This window comes from Miniopterus natalensis, chromosome 14 (assembly GCF_054644295.1).
Source record: "Miniopterus natalensis isolate mMinNat1 chromosome 14, mMinNat1.hap1, whole genome shotgun sequence".
Taxonomy (NCBI): Eukaryota; Metazoa; Chordata; class Mammalia; order Chiroptera; family Miniopteridae; genus Miniopterus; species Miniopterus natalensis.
In genome coordinates this window covers 51,270,612-51,292,831 of record NC_142094.1, presented here as the reverse complement: position 1 = coordinate 51,292,831, position 22,220 = coordinate 51,270,612, and the positions used below count along the sequence as shown (strand labels likewise).

The 22,220-nt window shown below is 40.1% G+C and overlaps 1 protein-coding gene across 1 annotated transcript in view; it reads right to left on the bottom strand.

The window, feature by feature from the left end:
• The window catches only part of ATRNL1 (attractin like 1), a 350,792-nt gene that overhangs the window by 307,092 nt on the left and 21,480 nt on the right, over nt 1-22,220 (bottom strand). Inside the window, exons 6-9 of the mRNA XM_087823974.1 lie at nt 14,806-14,980; nt 13,573-13,660; nt 11,023-11,278; nt 4,380-4,563 (exon numbers count right to left, since the gene is read on the bottom strand). Coding sequence (XP_087680100.1) covers nt 4,380-4,563; nt 11,023-11,278; nt 13,573-13,660; nt 14,806-14,980 — 703 coding nt within the window. The remainder of the gene's footprint in view (nt 1-4,379; nt 4,564-11,022; nt 11,279-13,572; nt 13,661-14,805; nt 14,981-22,220) is intronic.

Below are 22,220 nucleotides of genomic sequence, written 5' to 3'. Positions count from 1 at the left end.
CTGAGCTTCTAAGTGTGCCTTCACAGCAAACACACCCCTCCTGCGCAATTCACCATCTCTGTTAATGCCAGCTCCATGCTTTCAGGTCTTCAGAAGCCCGATTCAACCTTTACTCCGCTCCCTCTTCCACTGTTTCCAGCCCCTCAGTCTCTCCAGTCTCTTGGCTCTACCTTGAAAATATATTCAGGATCCAGCCATTCTCTCATCTGTTTCATGTCTTTACCCAAATGTGTTCTCAGGGTCACCCCATTTAAATGCAACAACCTAAAACTCCCTATCCTCCTTCCCAGCTTTCTTTCTTTCTCCGGGGCACCTATCATTTAAAATACATTTTACTTATTTCCATTTTTGTCTGCCTCTCCTTATTAAATCTATCTCCAGAACGTAAAGTTGATGTTTAAAAACAGCTCCCTAAGGAAAGCATGCAATGTTAAACAAGACACGCAAAGTTCAAAAACTGACAAACTAAATTAATGATTTGTTTGCAAATATACACAGAAGGGTAAAAACCCTATAATGAAAAGCAACAAAACAATTAAGACAATATTAATTCGGTTACCTCTTTGGGGGATAATGAAGGGAGAGCCAACATGGAGGCAAAATAGGGCTTCTCGGGGTACTGTAATGTTCTCTTTCTTGGCTCAGGTAGATAGGGTGTTTACTTCATTATTGTTCTGAAACTATATACGCTTTCATAGAGTCTTTTGTCCATATGCAATATTTCCAAGTTTATAAAAGAGCACTATGAAAAAAATAAGTACTACACAGCTCAAAATTACCTTAAAAGGTAAAGCTATAGAAATAAAAATTTCTTTAAATAATCAATATGTGATTTTAACCAGGCATTCCAAAATTCCAAATCTCAGAACATAACATGCTGGTTATGAAGACAACAATCATTTTGGTCTACATAAATATTTTATGTTCATTTTAATAAATCCCCTCACTGTACTACTTCTTTATTGTGTGTATTTCTACTATTTCCCACATATACATGTACCATAAAAATTTAAGTTGTCTGTCTCCTTTACTGAGGAAGTCTTAGGATTATCCCCAACACAGTGTTTGACACGGAGTTAACGAATTTTGTTTAAAAGATTTCAGGCACTTATTATGCAGAGTGATAAGCAAGGCTGAACACCATGAATAGCACGCTCATCAGTATTTACTAAAATTTAAGTTAACTAATAACATTATAAGAGTGTCCTGTTTCATTTTCCAAAACCTCTGACAGCTAAGTTTTTAGAGAAATCACAAAAATTCAATAAATTAATAAAATAGCTTTGACCAATTTAATGTAAAAAAAAAAACTCGATTATATCAAATCTAAGAAACTAGAAAAAATCAGTTTTAAGGATATTTCATTGGTTGCAGAATTTTAGGCTCATGGGTTTGTTTGTTTTTCAGCCACTTAGGGATACCATATCTTCTAGATTTCATTTTTTTTCAGTGAAGAAATCAGTTGTCCATCTTAGTGTTGCTCTTTTAAAGGGAATATGGCTTCTATTACCTCTGGCTGATTTAAAATTTTTCTTTCTGCTTGGGATATCATCAGTTTACCTTGATACTGCTAAGCATAAGTTTCTTTGTACTTATCCTACTTAGTGCTCATAGAATTTCTTCAGTTCGTGACTTGATGTCTTGTCACCTTTGGAAGTTATCGGTAATTAACACCTCAAGTAGTATTGTCTATTATTTTCTCAGTCTTCTTCTGGACTCCAGTCTTTTATTTTTTATTTTTGTCTTTCTATATTTCAGTATGTATTTTCCTTGACCTATCTTCCATTTCATTAATTATCTCTTTGGCTGTGTCTAACCTGCTGTTAAACCCATCCAAAGAATTCTTAATTCATTTAATATATTTTTACTTCTATAATTTCCACTTGATTCTTCAGTAAAATTTTCCAGTTGTCTGGTAATATTTTTCTACCTTATATTTTAATTCCTTTAAAATAAAGTTCTAATCATTTTAAAGTTTCTGGAAACACCACTGTCCTATAGGTATGTTTCTAATGGCTATTTTTTCCATATCTTGTTTTTTTTCTAAGCCTTATTTTAATTTATACCAGATATTGCATATGATATACTGAAGAAATGATTTGAGGCTCTGTGTATTACTATCTTCCTCAAGCGAGGACTGACTTTTGCTCTGCCAACTAATTAGGCTATGAGCAGATCACCATAATCCAATGAAAGACTGTGATGCTTCAAGGTGAGCTTATCCTAGCAGTAGGTTTAGAACTTCAGGGACCAGACTAAAGCCTTCAAAGTGTAGCAAGGCCCCTCTTCCTTGGCACACTGGAAACCTAATTTTAGTACTCTACATTGACTGGCCTAAGCTCTGCTCAGTTTCTCAGACAGATTTGATTTATAATTGTATCAAGGACAAAAGTTGCACAAAATGCCCATCTTACCTCTCTTGACATTCTACCTCTCCTAGATCTTGACCCATGAATCCTCAGTTCCTTAGTTCACTGATGTTTTCAAAAAACATAATTCCTAATTTTTTTCAGTGGTAATTATCCAAATAACCCATTTCACCAGTGGAAAAAAAATCCTCCCAACACACATTTTCTAATATCTTAACAAAGTAGCCTATTTCCTAAACTATATCTACTAAAAAATAAAACCAGTTCTCATGTGGTAAAAACGTAAAATTAGTGTGTACAATGGACACCTAAGAGTAACATTTAAAAAGGACATAACATTTGACAAATAAAGCTGATACATACTATAACTCATATATAACAGCAACCTTTGAACTACCCGAAAGCACCAACATTTTAAGAATGCTACAAATAGAAAAATGCCATTTTCATGCTCACTGATAATTTTACAAATCTTTTTTAAAAATGTAGAACCCAGGAAAATAGTAAAGCATCATATGTATCTATAACATATTTGTAATGAGGTGCTCAAAATTACCAATTATTTTATTAAGTGATCCCATGGGGCAAGTACACAGTGTTATTTGTGCACACGCTAACATTGCCAAGATGACAATTCTATCCTTCTGTGCAAAATTTCACTTTGGGAAATTTTCGAGTAGATAATCCTATAAAATCTGATCAAATTTCATTCAGGTGGCAAGCAACAACCAACTCTCCCACTTTGATTTTATTTAAATAATACCCATCTCTCTCTTATCCATTCACTTTTATTACGCTCTTTCCCTGAGCATTGCTGTGCCCATTATTGTTACTGTGAACTACGCTGCCTCTGTCATGCAGAAGCAGTTACCTTTTCCTTTTTGGTATGATACATCTGTAACATATGCAAAAATAGGTTAAGCAGATTGATGGTGCCTTCGTCACTACACCACACTTACTCTTTTTATCATAACAAAAAGTCAATAAGAAAATGTTAGAAATATTAAAATCGGAAATAAAATGCAATGTATAAATTACATAAAACAAAAAAGTAGCTTATTAATTTTAATATTTACAACAATATAATTATATTACTTATGTGTTATTAATATTAATTGATATATTCTTTATTGATTATTAAGTAATCAATAAATTAAAAACTAATAACATTTCAAACCTAGAGAGAGCATTATGGTTATGAATAGGTAATTCACTTAACAGGAAAGAAGTGGCCAATGAACATATAAGACGACGCTTACAAGAGTCATTAGGGTGTGTGCATTAATATATCCGTGAGATACCATTCATACCCACTGCCCTGGCAAAGCGAAAACACCCTCACCGTCACCAGTGTTAGTGGGAATATGGGGAAACAGGGCCACCCCCACCCTGCTGGTGGGAACAGACACCGCCACAGTCACCCAGAGGCGCAAGCAGGCGACATGCAGTAACTCTGAGGGTGTGACTATCCTCAGGCCCACCCATTTCATTTTTAAGAACATGCCCTGGAGAAACTCTCCCATTGGACATGAGGCGGCCAGTACGAGATATACAATGTAGCATTTTTATAACAACTAAAAAGGAAAATCTAGCTAAATGTCCCACGTTTTGTATCTCACAGGAAATGAGATAATAAAACCCAAGAAACGTTTTTAAAATTGACATGTGACAATAAAATATGAGTGCAAAGTAGAACAAATCCCAAGGCAGATAATAACAATCCTAAAAGTCTGTAAGCAAAATGTCCTGTGTGAATTAAATATAATATGCTTACAGAGTAAGTGTATCTCCAGGATCAGAAGCCCTCTAATGTTGATCATTTACAGTAATGACAGCTATGGAGAAAAATCTTATTATTTTGTACCTTTGCTACATAATAGAATATCATTAGTTGAAATAAAAGACATTCAATTAGTTGAATGTCTCCTTGAAAATATTTAATAAACACCACTATTCTACAAATATAACAGTGACAGGTCTTCTCAGCACACTTCTGGCTCCTTCACTCACCAGGTCCTAGTGTTAACTTCGTACTTGTAGAGGTCATCCACCAGCCCGTACTTGTTGCCGGGCAGCGCTTTATAGCCTCCGTGAACGTACACGGCCTTGGTTATTCCATCATACACGCTGGTGTGCCCGTAGCCGCCCTGAACAATGGCTCCTCTGGTTTCCGAAACAAGCCAGGTGTTTGACGCTGCAGGAGAAAGAAGATAAACCGTGAGCTTCACGTAGGGCTTAAAACGTAACTAACACACCATCGAACCACCGAGCTAATTCCGACACCACATTTTTATGACTAAAGTATGCCTAATATCCATTTAACCAAGAAACAGTTATTAAATCTGAGCTAGTTACTATGTTAGGTGCTAGGGGGTCAAGTTGAGTGAGGCTGGTCTTTCTGTAGGGGAAACTCTGAAATACTGAAAACGCCAAACTTGTGTGTGCAGCAGGGAAAGGAAAATTCTATTCTCGCATACATGTCTGTATTTTTAAATAATCCTGGGGGGAGGGGAAGCTGTAGTCATGAAAAAAAAACCACAAAAAAAACAAGTACAAATTACAACTGCATATTTCTTCTAAATATAAATTCTTACATTTTAAGTATGTAAAACAATAGAATGGCAGCCTGTGAGGGGACTGATATCTCCATCACTGTAAGAATGTAAAGACAGAAAGGCCAGAATTTTCTGCATCCTGAATGCACATTTACTAAAACATTTTAATGTAACTCATGCATATTTTCAAATGTATATATTTATGTAGCTAATAAACAGCTTTTAAAGCATATTATTTAATAATTTCATTTACCTAAACAAGTCTTTTGTGATATTTACCAAAACACTGAGAACATACAAAAATGTATACAATCTTAACAGCAGCCTTTGTCACAACGACGCAGTTTATTAAAACAGTTTACTTACTGCACTGAAATTGTTCTCTACCTAATAAGTCCTGTACAGTTCTTCGCAAATGAGAAGCCATGCCTGACTTAAGCACAATGAAAGTCTGTGTTTTATGATTCCTATGATTGAATTAATTTTGAAGGGAAGATGTCTTCTATTAAAAACTCCTAATTCCCACCACCCACTACACCTGTTCTGTGGATCTACCTTTTCAGACACCAGTTTGCTGAAAAGCAAAGTTCCATTTACACTTGAAATTCACCACAGAATTTTGAAAAATATGTCCTGTTAAGAGCTGAAGAGAGCCACGCAGTATCACTACACTTACAGAAGAAAACATTCACTTCCTAAAAAATCACATCTAATGGTTTTCAAATCAAAAGGGAAAAGGTTAACATAAACTGGCATCGACGACGGCTTCCCGACTACACCTCTCAAATTCTAAAAGCATGAAAAATACTAAAGGAAAACATTAATATTAGACTAACCTTGAGACTCACATTGAAATTCTCAGAAAGTTTATGAGGTATTGCTAACTTAAAGTGAAATAAATTTCCCTCAGGACTAACCCAGAGAGCTTTATGGTCCAAGTTAGTAAAACCATCCAATCATTCCCCTCAGAGATTTATGGATTCCCTAAAAGCCATCATTCAAAGTGGAGCAGAAAGGACAAACGGATGTTTCTTTTACTGCCAGAGCAAGCTCCCAGGAATTCTTACAATTTCAATTCAAATACATATCCTATGCAGCCAAATATAAGAAACATACATCTACTCCCTCTAATCTACTTTTAGCACTTTATTTGAAAATAATTTCAAACGTACAAACAAGTTGTAAGAGTAGTCAAAGGAATTCCACATACCCATTACTCAGATTCACTCATTATTAACATTTTGTCCCATATGAGTTCTCTCTCTCTCTCTCTCTCACACACACACGCACACACACAGATGCACAGTAATTAGATACATCATTCATCCCTAATACCCATACATATTTTAGTGTGCGCTTTAAAACCAAAGACTTTCTTTTTATAACCATATTACAGTTATCAACATCAAGAAGACTTAACATTTACGCAACGTTTTAATACACATATATATACTTCAACTTGTGAACTGAGCCAATAATGTCCTTCACAGCGTTTTTTTTGTCAAGTGTAGAATCCAGCCTGGGGTCACCTCCAGCATTTGGTTGCCACATTTCTTTAAACTCCTTGAATCTGGAACAATTGTCCAGCTTTTCTTTGCCTTTCGTGACACTGACATTTTTGCAGACTAAAGCTCTCTCCCTTTTAAAATGAAAGGTTCCTCATTTGGAGTTTGTATGAAACTGCTTGATGATTAGATTTAGGTATGAGTTCCCACTCAATACTGTAAGCCAGGGGTTGGCAACCTATGTCCATGGCCCACATATGGCCTGCTGCTCATTTCTGTAAATAAAGATTTATTGGCACATAGGCATCTTCATTCCTATGCATATTATCTATGGCTTGCTTTCAAAATTTCAATGGCAGAATTAAGTAGAAGAAACAGAGACACGATGATCGGCAAAACATGAAATATTTACTATCTGAACCTCTACAGGAGGGAAGGACCTGACAGATTTCTTCACTATATAGTCACCATTTTCCCCCTGCACCCTACCAACAATCTGTGGGGACGACACCTAGATGCCATGCACATCTCACCAAATATTCATCCCCACAGGTTTAGCATCCATTGATGATTCTTTCCCAAACTAATTTTTACTACAGTTTTTTTAAACTTCAACCAGAGAGCATTCTATGTAAGAAAGAGAATTCCCCTCTCCTCTATGTGTGTCTGTAGGTCTGTCCATTATCACTGTTAGTTCATAGATTCTATTTTTTCACCACTTTATAATTTATTACTTTCTTAAATTATTTTAATGCTCAAATCATCGCGGGGTTCACCGATGGGACCCCTCCAAGGGGACTCCTATTCGTTTTTGGACAGGACCCATTGTTTTCTCGAGCACGACCTTAATTCAATAGCACAGGATGTGCCGGGCTCATCTCTGCGGGCCCTGCCACAGCCCCACCAGCAGTGATGCCTCCAGGGAGCCCTGCTTCCTACTTATGGGAATGTTATTAGAAACTGGATCCTGGAATATCGGTGACTGGTGTGCTCACTACTAAGGTGTCTTAGCTTCTAGGCCCTTTCAGAGGAATCTGCATCTACAGCTATTTGTCTGTCTGTCTATATGATCATAAATTCACACTGACACGTCCAATTCCAACCCATTCAGGCAGGATTCCTTCTTGCCTTCCCCATTCCACATCTGATACCTAAAGGACAGTTTGGCCAGGTATAAAACCCTTAGCTTTCCTTCAGTTTCTTGAAAAATCTGATCTATGTTTACCTAGATTTGTATGTTGCTTTGGAGGAATCTGATATTAATCTAATCTCTCGCCCTTATAAGATATTTCCTCTTTCTGCCTGAAGAACCTGAAGATTTTTTTAAATCTTTGAAAATATGATATTTTTATCAAGATAACTCACAACTGCTTCTGTGGGTGAATTTTAACAGGTGCCCAACCCAACAGCTCATACGCAGGTGAATGGACAAGTGAACTGTGGTAGAGTCACACAATGAAATACAGCAATGCAGAGGAGTCAATTGTGCTGATTCATAACAACATGGGTGAAATAGTGAATGAAAGAAAAGAAATCCTCAGGAAACCAGATGGTTCCTTTGTTTTAAATCATATTATTACAAAAATCTCAGAGAAGATTCAGGGTACTAAGCACTGGCCTAGAAATACTTTGAAGTTACTTTCAATATTATTCAAAGTCAAATAAGCGGTCATTCTGGAGTATGTTAACTGGGAAATTTCTGTCTCTTTTTAAAATTTCGACATAATGGTGAGATCGATATCCTAAGAGTCTAATTCAGGGTAAATTTTTATCTAGTAAAATACCCTGTTTTCGTAAATTACTCGGCTATAATTTCAGCTTTCTTTTCAATTACCTTCACCACAGTGCTGGTTAAAAAGAGACAGTCCCTTTTTAACTAAACAAAAAATTCCCAGTTTCCTAGAAGCTTTAAACATGGAAGGATACTCAAAGTAAATCCGACCCACATTTGGGTAGTTGAAGCATTAAAATCAGCCAGGAAAAAACAGCTAAAACTGACATCACAGTACAGTAATCCCACTATAAACAGGAAAAAAAAAAAATGTTTTAAAGTGTCTCTGTAGAGATCATCCTTCACTTATAACTAAGATACCACATTATCCTATTACTTACGTTCAAAGCAGCCCTACTTCCTATAGCATCATTCCCTAACGTAGCGCTTGTCTATGGTATAAACAACTTAATTACTCTGACATCTTTAAACTATAGCTACCCTTCGCTTTGTATACTTCTCTTTTTTTTGTTTTTGGTACACTTTTCTGTGCAAGTACACTTCAAAGTGAAAGTAATCACAGATCATTTTGACACCACATACTTTCAACCATAAGCAGCAAATTCAAGGTGCATTAGGAGTAAGTAATGTAATAAGTTCATTTTATTACTAAGATATAATTTTACAGAAAAGTTGGTGAGTTTTACTTTGTCCTTAAATAATTCACAGAATTTTAAATCTACCCATAATTCACCTATCATTCTTATAAAACTCATAAATTGTGTATTCTTCCTATTTCCATCTTAGGCAACATCCATAAGTGTGCCTGACAAAGTACTGTAATGCCATTAATAAGACAAAAATCAAACCCAAAATACCCTGGTGATAAATTTACTTAGAAATCGTATTTTGGTTATAGAATAAGCTGAAAGAAACTATAGAAATAGTTAAAAATTTGCCAAAACTGCAATTGACATTCTATAATCAGATTACTCCCAATGAAAACAAAAACCTACCAGCCAATGAACGTATCAGTAAATAATCTGTATCAACATTTACCATGCATAGAAAATTAGAATTAACCTGCTGGGCCTTCCTGGCATCCCTGGGCCACCATGTCTCATGGCTGAATGAGACTATCCCGCATAGAAGGGTAGTATAAAAATAGCAAAATATAGTCTAAGGACCAGAAGCTGCATTCAGCGGAAAGGCAGGGGAGGGAGCTCGTGTCCCAGGCATGCGGCCTAGGGGTTCGGTGTTACTGGCCAGTCCTGAAGGTCAGCCCGCGTGGGTGTCGCATCGGAGAACTTCTACACAAAGTCAGGCTCCCTGAAGGACTATATCCTCAATGAAAAAGTGAGTTATTTTTTAATCTGCTCTGCAGAAGCAGACAGAAATGTTTATTCCCGCCTTGGCTCTACGTGAAGGGAGATATATGGTTCCTTCTGGGAGCTTTCGGTCATAGATTTGGGGGCATGAATTCACTATATATACAAGGTCCAAAAAGCCACGTGCCAAAAGTTTAAATTAATTTGGGCCAGGGTTGCTAGGCCCCCAGTAGCATACACACACACTCTCTCTCTAGAGCAGGACTAGGCAAACGAAGACACAGGGGCAAAATCAGGAACAAAGCCATGCCCATCTGTTTACGTCCTGTCTGTGGTTGCTCTCTTGCTACAACAGGGAGTTGATTAGTTGTGACAAAGGCCACATGGGCCACAAAGCCTGCTGAAGGTGACAAGTGAGTTTTCTTATTAAGACTACATGAGGACTCTAAACAGTAGCATAGAGGGTGGGGCAAACGTAGATCTACATTTGTGAGTAAAACACAGTTTATTCCTGTATTATTATTTATTCATTTCTGCATTATTTTCCGTACAAATCACTGTGAACCTAGTTTTGCCATACCCTATATAGTTAAATATACCAAAAAAAAAAAAAAAGCTTGAGTTCATAATACTGGACAGGGCCAGAAAGGGAGTATGTCCTTGAATCTAAGTAGTGACTACAGGCATATTTGTAGACAACTTTTATAAAAACTTACAACTGTTTGAAAATTTCATAAATAATTTTAAAAAATAAAGTATCACCACAAACAAAGAAGAGTATTTAAGAGCATAATACAATCATATATAGATTGCCCCAGTGGCTTTCACACTCCAGGCAATAATCTCGTAAAGAACCCGACAATCAAGCTTCCTTTAAAAGAGAAATACAGCCCGGCTGGCGTGGCTCAGCGGTTGAGCATCGACTATGAATCAGGAGATCGAGGTTCGATTCCCGGTCAGGGCACATGCCCGGGTTGCGGGCTTGATCCCCCGTCGGGGGCGTGCAGGAGGCAGCCGATCAATGACTCTCTCATCACTGATGTTTGTATCTCTCTCTCCCTCTCCTCCCCCCTCTCTGAAATCAATAAAAACATATTAGGTGGGGAAAGGAGTAATACATACATAGAGACACTGCAGCGAGACTAGGAACAGACCCCTGAAAAATGAAAAATCCTGAAATCATGGAATGCAGAGTAACGAGATTGGGGGTTCTTTTTTTTAGCTCTTGGTCCACAAGTAAAATCCAAAGAAACAGCACCATCTATTGGAATTTCACATATTTAAAAAGATTCTCAATTCTTGGCAAATGTGACATATACTGAGTATGTAACCTTTCCCCACGTTTGACTAAGAAGATAAACTTAAAAATGAAAGGCCAAAACTCTAGCACAAAACCAAAACGCTTACGTTAAAAAGTACTGATTTTTGGCTTATAATTCTTATTTCAAACAACTAGTCGTTTCGACTAAATTCATAGGAAGGTTTTAATCAAGGTAAAAATGTTCTCAACCACTGAAGAAAAGGGCGTGCGGCTACGTTTACAAAGGAACTCACAGATATGGTATTCCTGCACGCTGCTTGTGTAGCCATACATTGCAGAATATCCAAATATCACGATCATGACAACGTCCCTGCTGTCCAGCTCCATAATATGTGCGGAATGTCCCTCCACGGCGTACTGGTGCCCATGGCCGAGGACAGTGGGGGTTTTTGTGCTCCAGGACTGACTAGGTATGTTAAAAATCCATAATTCATCTGTGACATTGCCTTCATTGGTTTCTATTCTGCCTCCATACATAAAGATGTTTTCCTGTAAATTAAAAAACATGTATTAATAAACAAAACAGTTATTTCTTAGCAATATATATTAATTTTAAGTGAAAGCTAATTTTAAACGTTCAATTTTAGTAATCACAGCACGCGAAAGACATAGTCCTTATCTGTAAAAAGTTAAATGGGAACGCACGAGTAACGAACACTGATGCTTCTGCTTACAAGAAGGTGGGGGGGAGAATCCGTGCTTTCAAAAAGTTACTTTAAGGTATTTTATTTAAAACAATTGTATTAGGTAGTCAATGAACCGTATTTTTTATTTTCCCTGTTGCTGAGTCCCTAGTTGTTACACTGCAATGTTACCGTGGATGTGTCCTGCTCTGGGCTGTTCTCGATCATTCACTGCTGTCATCGAGCACAGTTCACAAAAAGGTAGACCACATCTGTGTATTGCACGGAGTTCATTTTTATTACCATTTCCCATGGCCATGGGCACATACTTTATAGCACTTATAAATTATACAAATAACTTTAATCACATATGCCTGAAATGAATGATGCATAAATGATACAAATCATTACTATTTCAACAACCTAGGGAAGGAATTTCTTCAACCTAATGAAGATCATCTAGGAAAGACATGCAGCTCATATCACACTTAATGATGAGAGAGCGCTCGCTTTCCCACTAAGGTTAGGAACAAGACAAGGATGCCCACTTTTGCCGCTTATATTCCACGCTGTGCTCGAGGTGTTAGCCAGAGCAAATCGTCAAAAGCTGAATGAAGACACCCAGATTGAAAAAGGAGAGGTAAAATACTGCTACTCACAGAAGATATGAACTTATACAGAGACAGAACTAAGAAATAAATAAAAAGCAATCAGAGCTAATAAATGAGTTCAACCACATTGCAGAACTCAAGATCAATGTACAAACAGCAATTATAGCTCTATAACTGAACAACAGATTCGATGCCATTTTTATCAGAATTCCAGATGACTCCCTGTAGAAACTGACAAGTTGATTCCAAAATTCGCATGGAATTGCAAGGGACACAGAACATCCACATCTTGAAAAGATAAATAAAATTCAAGGACTCACACTTCTTGATTTCAAAACCAATTACAAAGCAAAAGTAATTAAGATAGTGTGCTACTGGCACAAAGACACACCTATATATCAATAGAACTGAGAGTCCAGAAATAAATCCACACGTCTACAGGCAACTGATATTTGACAAGGGTGCCAAGACCAGTCAGTGGAGAAACAACAATCTCTTCAACGAACAGTGGTAAGAGAACTGGACCACGATGTGCCAAAGAATGAGCCTGACCCTTTCTGCACACCACCTACACAATTTAACTCAAAATGAATCAAAGACCTAAATGTAAGGGCCAAACCACAAAACTCTCACAAGTAAACACGGGGTAAATCTTCACGGCCTTGGATTTGGCAACGGATGCTTAGATATGACACCATAATCACAAACAACAAAAGGGGAGGGGCGGTAAATTGAATTTCATCAAAACTTTTTTTAAAAAAACGAACATTTTTGTGCTTCAAAAGACACCATCAAGAAAGTGAAAGCTCGCAGAATGGGAGAAAATATTTGCAAATCACAAGGGACTTGTATCTAGAATACATACAGAACTCTTTACATCTCAATAATAAAGAGACAAATAACCCCATTTAAAATGGGCAAAGGACTTGAATAGACATTTTCCAAAGATAATACAGACGGCCAATAAGCACGTGAAACGATGCTCCACATCATTAATCACCGGGGAATGCAATCGAGATCCAATGAGATATCACTTCACACCCACCAGGACGGTTATAATAAAAAAGGCAGATACTAACGAGGCCGCAAGGATCCGCAGAAACTGGGACCTCCATGCCTGGCGGGAGGGGATGTGAAACGGTATATATAAGCCAGTTTGAAAACAGTGGCGGTTCCTCCAAAAGCTAATTCTAGGGTTATCATTTGATCCCGCAATTCCAAGTCTACATATACACTCAAGAGAAAAGAAAGTGTATGTCTTCACAAAAACTTACACATAAGTGTTCACAGCGGCATTACACACAGGGGCCAAAACGCGAAAATAACCCAAATGCCCGTCAGCGAGGACAGCCCCTCAGTCTCTGTTTCTTCTCTTGTTCATACTAAAATCTATTTTTACTAAAATACTACCCGAGTCTGTGACATCTCAGGTTACTGTGATCCATGCGATCTATTGCTCTCATTAGGTGTTTGAAATAAGTGTGAGATTTAGAATTTTTTCTACTAAGGTGAACTCAGAAAAATTGAATTTAGGAAGCATTATCCTTACCTGATACAAAGCAAGAGAGTGTCCATATCTCTGCAGCGGTCCCCGTGACAGGGTTCCCACACTCCATATACTGTTTTCTAAATTATAACTGGAAACGAGAAAAAGATAACTTCATAAACTCAGGTTCACGTTTGGTTTTTTAATCTGCATATGCTTTCTTCACCTGTATTCAAGTACTAAATTCAAAACGATCAGAACTAACAAGCTCAGAATGTCAGGTACCGTAAAGAGAGATCTTTCAGAAAGACATTCAAGATAAACCAACTTTAAATTAGGATTCAGTCCCCTAAACGTGTAGTATGGTAAAGGGACGAGGCTATTTATTACTGGAATTAATTGTCTACTTACATATACATAAAACTCTTCCTCCCTCTCTACAGAATTAATTTATTTTATACTTTAATTCTAGTCCTATTCAATCATAGTTTTAAAGCGTCTTATAAGCAGAATTTTTAAGTACCCCATATTAATAGAGCTAATACTTTTAGTGGGGAGGGCTGCCGGATACAGTCCAGGATGCCCAACTAAATCTGAATGTTATATAAACAACAAATAATTTCTCAGTATGGGTAGAACTCATACAATATTTGGGCCAAAAAACAACATTAATAATCACATTATTCTTCATCTTTGCTCTTTTTTTATGTTATGAAGCGTTCATAACATACAATCGCCAGCTGAAAAGCAATCAGGTAAAGCTGCCATCCACGTGATTCCCTCTGTCACCCAGTCAAGCAGAGGACCATCTCCACGCAGACAGTAGCAAGTGAATGATCTATTTATAATACTGGCGCTCTCTCCCAACAAAAGCTTGTGAAAGAAATTCAAATTTACAAAGTTCAGGTAAATTAATTTTCAGTCAAACTGAAAGTGTTTTTATAGAAGCAATTACACTTCATTCTGAAAAAAGCATTATGTGGCAGGATTCAAAATGTCTAATACAGGCCTGGCCTCGCCTTACTTTAAGTGAATATTTTCTTATTCAGAATTTGTAAAAAGCAGTCTAGAGAGGTAATGAAATATATACACAAAACAAATCTATATGCAAAATGACAAATAATTGACTACTGAATTCATAAATTCCCAAATCAGTTCCATGTAGCAAATAGATACTACAGCAAAAATAAACATTCATAAATTTAGACAGCAATGAAACAGGCATTTAAGGTAGTCTTGTTACCAAAAAAAAAAATCCGTTTAAATGATTGTGAAAATCTGGGAAAAAATACTTACTTCAGGACCATTTGAAAAGAACTGTAGTTAAAACTGTATCCACCAATCACCCACATAAACTTCCCATGTAGAACTGCTTTATGGGAAGCCCGGCCTACGGAAGGGCTGAAGGGCTTCACATTGGGCAGAATCCAGTAAGACTCGGTGGACGGGACATTCAAAGAACAATCGGGACCTGTTTAAAAAAAAATCAAACAACACAATACATTAAAAAAGAACTTAGACGATAAAAACAGAATACATGGATTAGGCGAGTAATTCAATGTTCACGATATCAATAAATATACGTAATAAATGGTCTAGATTTTTAGATGATCACTGAATCACAATATTTAAAAACTTCCAAACGGACCCTAACTGGAGAAGCATTAGCCACACAGTCTCCACCTATTTACCTGTTCGCTCCCCCATTCCTTCATTCGCTCCTTCATTCACCTTCAGAGTCCTTTTCAAAGCTTACACTCTATGAGTCTGGATTTCTCAGGTGCAACTAAGTGCACCCTCGATTACCTCTTTGATGATGCCACAATCCTTTAAATTAGATTTTTTAAATTTGTTATTTTTGAGGGAAAAGACTCTGACCCATTCTTTGGCAATCAAAGAAATTAAAGGAACACACTGATTTAAAAAACAAAAACACGTTTAACTACAATTCTGAATCTCTCGGAAATCATTTAACTTGGGGTAGCAAACAACAGCCCATGAGCAAAATCCAGCCCGCTCCCTGTTTTTGCAGATGAAGTTTAATTAGAGCACAGCACGCTCATCGATCTAAGAGGGCACGGCACCGGCAGAGCGGAGCAGCTGTAGCAGGGACCACACGGTCAGCACAGCCAAAATATCTGCTGTGTGGCCCTTGAACGGAAACGTCTGCCAGCCTCTAATTTAACTGAGGAGAAACAAGAGCAGAAGGACATCACATGTAACTAATCTACTGGTGTAAGTTTTATATTTTGTTTTCTTTTTTACTAAATGTATTGGGGTGACACTGGTGAACAAAATTCTGCAGGTTTCAGGCGCACGATTCCACAACACGTCATCTGTACCCCGTGTTGTGTTCACCACCCCAAGTCAACTCTCCTTCCATCACCATTTATGACCCTTGTCCGCCTCCCCCCAACTATCCCCCACAGGCACCACACTTGTTGTATTTTGTTTTCTTACAAAGGAAATGTGGATTTATTTTAAATCATGTAAGACCAGAATAAAAAGCAAATAGGGTAAAATATTAATAATAGGTGAAATGGGTTAAGGGTGTTTGCATAGTCTTTGCTATTGTCATTCTTACTATTTTTCTATAAATTTGAAATACCTTCCTAAATAGAAAGCTTAAAAGTTACCACCTAAAAGCAGTCAGGCGCAGTCAATAATACCAGGGTGTTAAGAGAGTTTGATAGGGATTAATGGCATGGAAAATTCTTAGGGGCGTCAGGGATATAATGAAATCAGCAATATCTTCACGAAATCTTCACTGTAGCGAAGTATTTCAGAGCGAGTCTGTGGAAGGGGAGTACTGGCCCCCAAAGACATCTAGGTCCTAATCGCTGGAGCCTGTGAATGTCGCCTCATCGGGCCAAAGGGGCTTTGAAGCCGTGATTAAGTCAAGGATCCTGAGCTGGGCAGTTTTTCCTGGATTATCTAAATGGGCTCTACCTGTACCCACAGGTGTCCTAGGAGGAGAAGGAGGTCTGACTACAGAAAAAGAAAGCACTGTGGTGGCCGATGCCAGAAGCTGGGCTGCAGGTTCTGAAGGCGGGAAGGGAGGGAGGGATGCGGTGGGGCCTGCAGCTCTGGAAGCTGGCAGAGTCGAGAAGCAGATTCTTTCCAGAGCCTCCAGGGGGGTGGCCCTGACAACACCTGGACTTTGGCCCAGGGAAACCAATTTCAGAGCTGTAACCTCCAAATGGCAAGTTTGTGATCATGTGTTATAGCAGTTACAGGAAACCAATAACTAATTTAATTAATTTATCCATTTAAACGAAATATAAAGAAAACAGGATTCTAGAGATCTTTTAAAATTTTACTCTGTAATCTAGAATATCTACTTTTCCTACACCAAAGAAAAGAGCAGTCAAAATTCTCCCTAAATCTTTGTTACTACCACATTTTATGTGACCTCTAAAAATTATTAGGCTCCTTTGTAGCCAAACTCGACAGGTTGTCTTTATTTTACTCTAACAAGTTTACAAACAGAATGAAAGGCTTATGAACAGGGCTTAAAAATGTTAAGGAACGTCGAATGTCCTAATTTGTAGCTTTCTGCATTGCATGACTAAAATGATTTAAAATGTGAATTTATAAACTGAATTTAAAACACAAATAACTATAAAAAAAATACTTTATACTCACAAAGCCTTCGCCCTCCGTTAAATATCTAGCATTGACGTCTACGTTCAAAGCCCTGGAGGCTCCCTTTTCATAAACACGGCCATGGGAAGCCTTCCCCCGTTGCCTGGCCCGGCGCAGAGGCGACACCTCTGGGGGCTCCCCGCACAGCTTCCCTCACTCGGCGGGCAGCCCCTCCAGGCAGGCGACCTCAGCTGCTCAAAAACCGTGTAATAAAGCAACTCGCATGGCAGCGGGTTTCCATGAAGCTTTACTGTGCACCTTTCCCACGGGTTATGTGTCGTCTAATAATGCAAAGAGCACCAATGAATCTCTTAATGCTGTAACTCAGGCATTACTGACAGGCCGTCGAGAGACAGGTTTTTGCAGGGAGAAGCTGTTCCATAACCACACAGGGTAGAATTATACACGGAGCCCTCTCAGATTTATCTCTCCGGCCCCACAGTCTCTCTTGAATTCCAGCCAAACTCCCTACGTGACATTTCCACTTGGGTGTCTAACGGCCGTCTCCAACCTGGCACGCCCCGAAGTAAAATCCTGATGCTTCTCTCACAGGCCTGGCTCCTTGGCCGGCGCTTCCCTCACCCAGGAGCTCAGCTCGAGGACGGCGACCCTCTTCTGGGGTTCCTTCTCCCCCACCCCGAGCCCAAGCGGGCGGTCGATCCTGCACTGGCATCGTGAGGTGGGCAGGGGAGCACGTGGAGATGCTGCCTCACGTGCCCGAGCGCCCAGGCCTCCCCTCCAGGTCCCCGAGGTGGCCCAGGCCTCCGCACGTGGACGGTGATCAGCTGAAAAACGGCAGATACCGAGCTAGCTGGGATCGCGAGCACAATGCACTTTCCCACTTGCCTAAGGCACAGGCAGAGAAACAAGCGGCTGTGAGGCGACCTCTGCAAGGAAGGAGCCCAGGTGCGAGTGGTGCTGCGGCCCACGGCCCTTACACACCGTCCGAAAGTAACTATGCCCATATGCTGTGTGACTAGCCGAGAAAAGACTACTTCAGGATAAAGCATTCATGAGCTCGCGTTAACAGACTTTGTATTTTTCCAAAACGAACAGAATCACCGTGTATTTCACAACTTGAGTAATGCCGGGGAGTTTCAGCGCTCCGGTGGTCAATACTGCCCCCCAGTGGCGACGTTAAGATCTGAAACCAAAGGACGGCTGCAAATCCGAGACCAAGGACCCAAGAACCAGATGCTCGGACCCAGTCGTTTCTCTCAATGTTTAAAATCATGTTTCCTGTGTCAAGCAAACGACGTAATTAATGGAGCACTAGTCTTCTAAAACATCTATATTTGAATGTCCACTTATCAACACACGAGCAATCGAATACGTTTCTAATTCATTCAATCAGAAAAGAAAAAAAAAATTGCGTGCCTACTACATGTCAGGTGCTACAGAAGGGTGCTGGGGACACAGGGGCCATCAGAACATGATCCTTCTTAACTCGTGGAGTTTCTGTGCCAGCACAAACGACAACCCGGGAACCACACAAACATGACCGGGGCAGATGCTGTGGGTCAGTAAGGGAGGGGGAGCCGAGACCAGGGGGTCCGATGGGGCCTGAGAATGTTAAAGGGGCGAGGCTATTCCAGGGCGAAGTTTATAAACGACAACGGCCTTAAATAATCAGGGACAGAACAGGCCGGGAGCTGAGGTAAATCCAAATCAACTATCGCTTTCAATGAAGAGCCAGGGGCACCATGCAAAACCATCAAGTTACAGGGCTTACATATTCGGATTTTATCTTTTATTCATTGACTTAAAGGCTGAAAACACCCCTCCTTATACAAGAACTGCGTCTGCACCGGGCCGAAGAGGAGCACCCTAAAGACGTTCAGAAGGACCGAGCGACAGGACACTCCGGGACAGGACAGGAACAGGGACGGTCCTCAGGTGGTTAAGTAACTGCCACGTATATAAAAGATGGAAACCCGCCTTCCATCTCCAGAGAACAGGGGAAACGTTCTGTTGGGATGGATTAGGAAGAACTCGTCCCGGAAGCCCGCTGGCTCGCCTTTTAACCCGCCCGATCTTACCACAGATGACACCTTGCCAAGGTTTTCTGAGTAGACAGGAGAGAACTACTGAGCCCATTCCTTGTCAATTATGACGATGATCTATACTTTAAATTTTTTTTTAATATATCTTTATTGCTTTCAGAGAGAGGAAGGGAGAGGGAGAGAGAGAGAGAAACATCAATGATGAGAGGGTCATTGATCGGCTGCCTCCTGCACACCCCCGACTGGGGATCGAACCCACAACCTGGGCATGTGCCCTGACTGGGAATCGAACCGCGATCTCCTGGATCCTAGGTCAGTGCTCAACCGCTGAGCCACGCCCGGCCGGGCTATACTTTAAATATTTTATTTAAATTTATCTGTTTAGGAGATTCCAATAATTTGGGGAAAACTCTTCGTATGAATTTTGTTCAGAAACAGGATCCCTTCCCACTACACAATCTGGGAAAGTTAAATTCTCTATTTCCGTATCTTGAGGCAGCCACGGTACCGGTTAAGACCTGGCTGCCACAGGCAGATCCTCACCGCCCCCCGTGGCTCCGCCGGCGCTGAGACCCCCCCAGCCCCCCTGCTGTGCCTGCCCCTCTCCAAGCACGGCTTCCCTAGCCTTCCATCCACTTGGGGAGCCACTCGACACCCTGTGCATGAGTGAGGGAGCAGGTTCAGAGAATCGAGAATAACTTGCTTAAATAAGCTAGAAGCCGATTCTCTCAGGAAACCTTCCGGAGGCGAGTGGGCACGTGCTACGGATTAGTTGCTGCCATTTACCGGCCGCTGGGGAAGGTCCAGATGTTCTAGAATTTCCCCACGGCGCCTCCACTCACGTCCTGCTGACCTAAACTGAGCACAGCAGCTGTTCCAGCTGCAGGGAAGGCTGAGAAATGTGGTCTGCCGCTGGGAGGCCACCTGCTAAGCCAGAAACACTCGGTGGGTGCTATTATTAGGAACAAGGGAAGGACGGATGCGGGGAGAGTCCCTGCCACGCTTTCCAGCAACCACGTTTTCTGCTCAAATAAGCCCAGAGCTATTTCTGCTGCTTACAGTCAAGGCTTCCAGGGATTCACATATATACATTTTTAAGTTACGTGAAAGAGAGAAAAGCGCAGCCACTAGGATGGGAGTTTGGGGGAGGCGGCAAGGGGGCACCACACCCTGGAGCCTGCTTTGAACATGAATCTTCTACCGCATTCTGTACAAATGAGCGTAAATCCAATCTGTCGTGTCTTGATTTTGACATCTTCTAAAAATTCCTCATCTGTCCCCATGTTTGGAAGCCACCTTAACAGAAAAATGCGTTTCAAGGTTGCCTTTTCCCTCCCTTGACTTATTAAGACTTATCCAAATTTAATTACATGGAAGATGTCACAGAAGCAGAGGAGTCCACGCAGGCCCCTGTCCTTTAATCTATTTAACAGGCACATATCACTGACACGTATGCGTTATGACAAAATTAAACGTCACGTGATAAACTTGTGTGCTTTCCGAATGCTGCCTGTGGCGCGTCCTGGATTCTCCACGCCTTCGGCTTTGGGGTTTAGTCGGCGCTCCCCGCAGCGGAAAGGGGGCAGCGGACCTGAATGCTGCGCCTCGCCTTCAAATCCACTCCCGTGTAACCCGGGGAATGCCTCACATGGTAAGAAGATGAGAGCAGACGGTTAAGCAAAAAAGTCAGATGCGAAAGTTAAGGGGAGGGCGCAGTACAGCGACCGATGAGCGGGAGTCTCAGGAGGGGCTCCGGCCGCACAGAAAAGCTGGGGAAGCGAGGAGACCCGCGGACTGGCGGACAAGCGCTGGGGAAACGTCGGGAAGGGAATTCAAGACGGGACGTCCCGCAAAGCCGGCTCTTCCTCTCTGCTCCCTTAATGAAATCTCAATTTCCAGAATGCAAAGCTTTTTTTTCAGAAAACAGAATAACTAAAGTTAACCACCATAAAAGGGTCAAATATAATGGGGTTGGCAACAATCTTTTATTTTCAACCCAAAGACTCCTGTTCCAAATAACACGTTACAGACAGCAGCCCGGCTTCGAATCTCAGCAGCCTGCCTCCTTGGCTCTCGTTTTCAAATAGCCCTAGTTCTTTCATCGTTTCCCAGATTCCTAGAAACAAATCCCTTTTCTTCCCCCCAGTGATTCTTCCATATTCTACGTGTCTGAAATAAAAACCTCGTTTCCCCCCTAATGATTTTGGGCATAGTCCTGACTCCCTTAAATACAGGCGCGGGGATCAGGTTTAAAGCTCAAAGGGACCGGCCCGCCCATCACCCGCCTCGCAGGAGCAGCGTCTCCCGCCCCAAGCACCTCGCCCTCTAACACCCACATCGATTCAGAGACCAATTCCTTAACTGTTAAGAACTAATAATGGTAAAAAAAAAAAAAATGTGTTTGATTTCTACAATATTTTATGATTTATTAAAAATGTGTCTGTCTCTACATAAAACTATTCATTTTATCACTTTGTTTTTGCTTCCCCATTTCCTTTGCTTACAGACATGTAAGAATCAGAAATTTGTAGGATTTGAGGCATTACTGGGAATAAAAAAAAAACGTGAAAGGCCAATAAAAAGCCAGAAAAACAGAAAGAAGATAATATTCTGAACCAGATCTCTAGAACAAAACCCCCAGAAAATAAAGCATTTCAAAGAAGGATTAATAGAAGCGCAGGAAAAAACACAGGTATGTTCGTAGAGAACAGTATCATACAAGTTTCCCCTTTTGTTTCCAAGACTGTTGAAATAAAATGAAAACTAAAATAAAATGAAGACTAAAAGCAGTCTGAAAAACACTGTGTATAAGCTCTGCCTGTATCTCTCAGGCCTTACTTTAAATACATGCTTGACAGACCATTCTCTCCTTAGAAAAGAACATCATTTTAGTTTTAAAACTGAAATGACGAAACAGGAGGAGACACCTCAAAGCAGTTTTAGGAGAAGAAAGGTCCCAAATAGCCACTTAATAAAAGACACGGCCCTGTAATTAAAGAACACTGAGGAATTTGTATCTTTCATAATCATACCAGGCAATCAAATTCAATTCAATAAGTAATC